Source organism: Macrobrachium rosenbergii, chromosome 8 (genome assembly GCF_040412425.1).
Source record: "Macrobrachium rosenbergii isolate ZJJX-2024 chromosome 8, ASM4041242v1, whole genome shotgun sequence".
In the NCBI taxonomy this organism is placed as follows: Eukaryota; Metazoa; Arthropoda; class Malacostraca; order Decapoda; family Palaemonidae; genus Macrobrachium; species Macrobrachium rosenbergii.
Window position 1 is genome coordinate 52,621,098 of NC_089748.1, and position 2,500 is coordinate 52,623,597.

Below are 2,500 nucleotides of genomic sequence, written 5' to 3' on the forward strand. Positions count from 1 at the left end.
GTGACTTCGTGGTCAAGATAGGAACGGTCACCATGAGTGGCCATTACAAAGGAATACTTGTCGAGGTGAGGGAGGGTGGGAATATTCCGACTTTTCTGATGAAAGTCTAATATAATATGGTCTGTTGTGGTTGGGAGTTTATCACAGTTGTTTGTTTGTGCACTTTTCAGTGATTTTTTTTTTTCAAAATTGGGTTCTTCTGTGCATTTTTTCAGTGAATTTATTTTAAATTATTTATTTTTAAAACTTTCGACGAAAGATTACTTGAAATATTTTTTGAACATTCTTTTTTTTATTTTACTCTTATTTATGAACAGTGAAAGCTTCAATAACACCAAAGATTTTAATGTGGTATTGCAAATGAATTTTCATATACTTTGAAGTAATATCCCCAGTGTATGTGCAGTACTGAAAATTTTACCTTCAAATTTAGTTACTTTATAGAAATATGTGTAGCTGATTAAGTTGTAACTTAGGTAGTTTAGTCCGTGATATTTATTATAATAGCTATATTTTTCTTGTTTAATCAGTTATTAATCCTTTTTTAATATCTAGTAGTTCAGTCCGTAATGATTATTGTAATGGCTATATTATTCTTATTTATTCATTTATTATTTTTTTATTTATATCTAGGTCGAGTATTTGCCCTGTTCGGTTCCCAACTTGTGTTGGTCGCTGATGCGTGAATTTATGCAGAGCTTCATGGGTTCCTGCGTGAGCGCGACTGCCCCGGCGTTCCTCCAGGTAAGTCTTCCAGATACTTAATATAATTATTGAAAATTCGTTAACCTTAAGAATTTTAGGCGTTTATTCGTGTCCGTAGGTAGAATTATTGTTGGTATTGCGATAACATCATCACATTGGCTGTGACGATTGAATGCATATGAGCAACAGGTTTTTCATTTTACTTTATTTTTCAGTTCTTATTATAAGCTGAGTTCTGTCAACTAAAGTTTTAATATGCTAATATACCTATTGAATCAAAGGGGTATAATACGTGTTTTTGATGTATGTAATTTTTAGCTAGCGGTTGTGGCCTCTTTCTGAACTCGTTCACGTCAAGATTTAAAAAGCAGTTATTTCCAGTAGCTCTAGATTGTTATTTTTTTACTGGCTGAGATATCACAAGCAATCACTGTGACAGGTAAATTTACGTTCGGTTTTAATTTCGGCATTCTTGCAGAAGATTCGACCAACACTATCTTGTTCCGCATCTCTGGTATGCACAAACATTAAGCTACAAATGGTGTATGTGACATAAGTAATATTTATATGAATCGATCGAAGCTGTTTGAAAATCTGAGTTTAATTATTCCCCGTAGAGGGGTAATGCCGTCAGTGCACCTCACAGGTTGCACTGTAGGCATCACTAAAGGTTCTTTGCAGCGTCTCTTCAGCCAGTAGCTGCAACCACTCTCATCCCTTTTACTGTACCTCCATTCACATTACCCTCTCCTAACAATTATTTCATGGTGCAACTGCGAGACTTTCCTCCTGTTATACCTTTCAGACCTACCCACTCTCACTTTCCTTACCAGCGCTGAATGACCTTATAGGTCACAGTGCTTTGCCTTTGGCCTAAATTCTATATTTCATTCAGTTTAATTATCATCACCACCGTCTGTCCGCCGTTGCCAAGGATCGCCCGGGAATTCAGGGTATTCGCACTGTTATCTCTTTCCTTTCCCGTGTCTTTCAAGTTAGATACAATCTTCAATCTTCCTTTGCAACCTGAGTCTCAATCAGGTTTCCTTTGGCCTCCCACGTTTAACTTTCCTTGTACGCCCTTTCTATAGAATATTGCAGTCATTGTTATTAGCTTTAAAGAGAATATGTTCACAAGAGGTATAACGTTTTAGTTTTCTGCAAAAAAAAAAATAACTATTGAAATGGCTTTGTCTGTCCGTCCGCACTTTTTTCTGTCCGCCCTCAGATCTTAAAAACTACTGAGCCTAGAGGGCTGCAAATTGGTATGTTGGTCATCCACCCTCCAATCATCAGTCATAGCAAATTGCAGCCCTCTAGCCTCAGTAGTTTTTGTTTTATTTAAGGTTAAAGTTAGCCATAATCGTGCGTCTGGCAACGATATAGGCCAGGTCAGCACCGGGCCGTGGTTAAAGTCTCATGGACCGCGGCTCACACAGCATTATACCGAGACCACCGAAAAATGGATCTATTTTCGGTGGCCTTGATTATACGATGCACAGAAAACTCGATTGAGCCGAAGAACGGCTCATTTTTTACTTTTTCCTTACCAACATTTCATCCTCTTGCGGTTTTAAAAGTAAAAGACAATGATCATCTGAATGAGGCGATAATCTTGTGATAACTATGAAGAGAATGATCGGATAACAAAAATGTGATTTTAATAACTGAGGTGAAGCTTCTCATGTCATGATTTGAATAAAACTGATTAGGTAGTTGCACATACAGGTAGAATTCTTTAACACGTTTTTATTATCCCAGTTTCCGTAATACTTGTGTAAAATAATCAGTGTCA

At 36.9% G+C, this 2,500-nt stretch overlaps 1 protein-coding gene across 3 annotated transcripts in view; it reads left to right on the forward strand.

The window, feature by feature from the left end:
* The window catches only part of MED20 (Mediator complex subunit 20), a 176,312-nt gene that overhangs the window by 128,598 nt on the left and 45,214 nt on the right, over positions 1-2,500 (forward strand). For all 3 annotated transcript variants that reach the window (XM_067107801.1, XM_067107800.1, XM_067107803.1), the window contains exons 4-5: positions 1-65; positions 634-744. The exon at positions 1-65 is cut by the window's left edge and continues 112 nt beyond it. In XM_067107801.1, coding sequence (XP_066963902.1) covers positions 1-65; positions 634-744 — 176 coding nt within the window. The remainder of the gene's footprint in view (positions 66-633; positions 745-2,500) is intronic.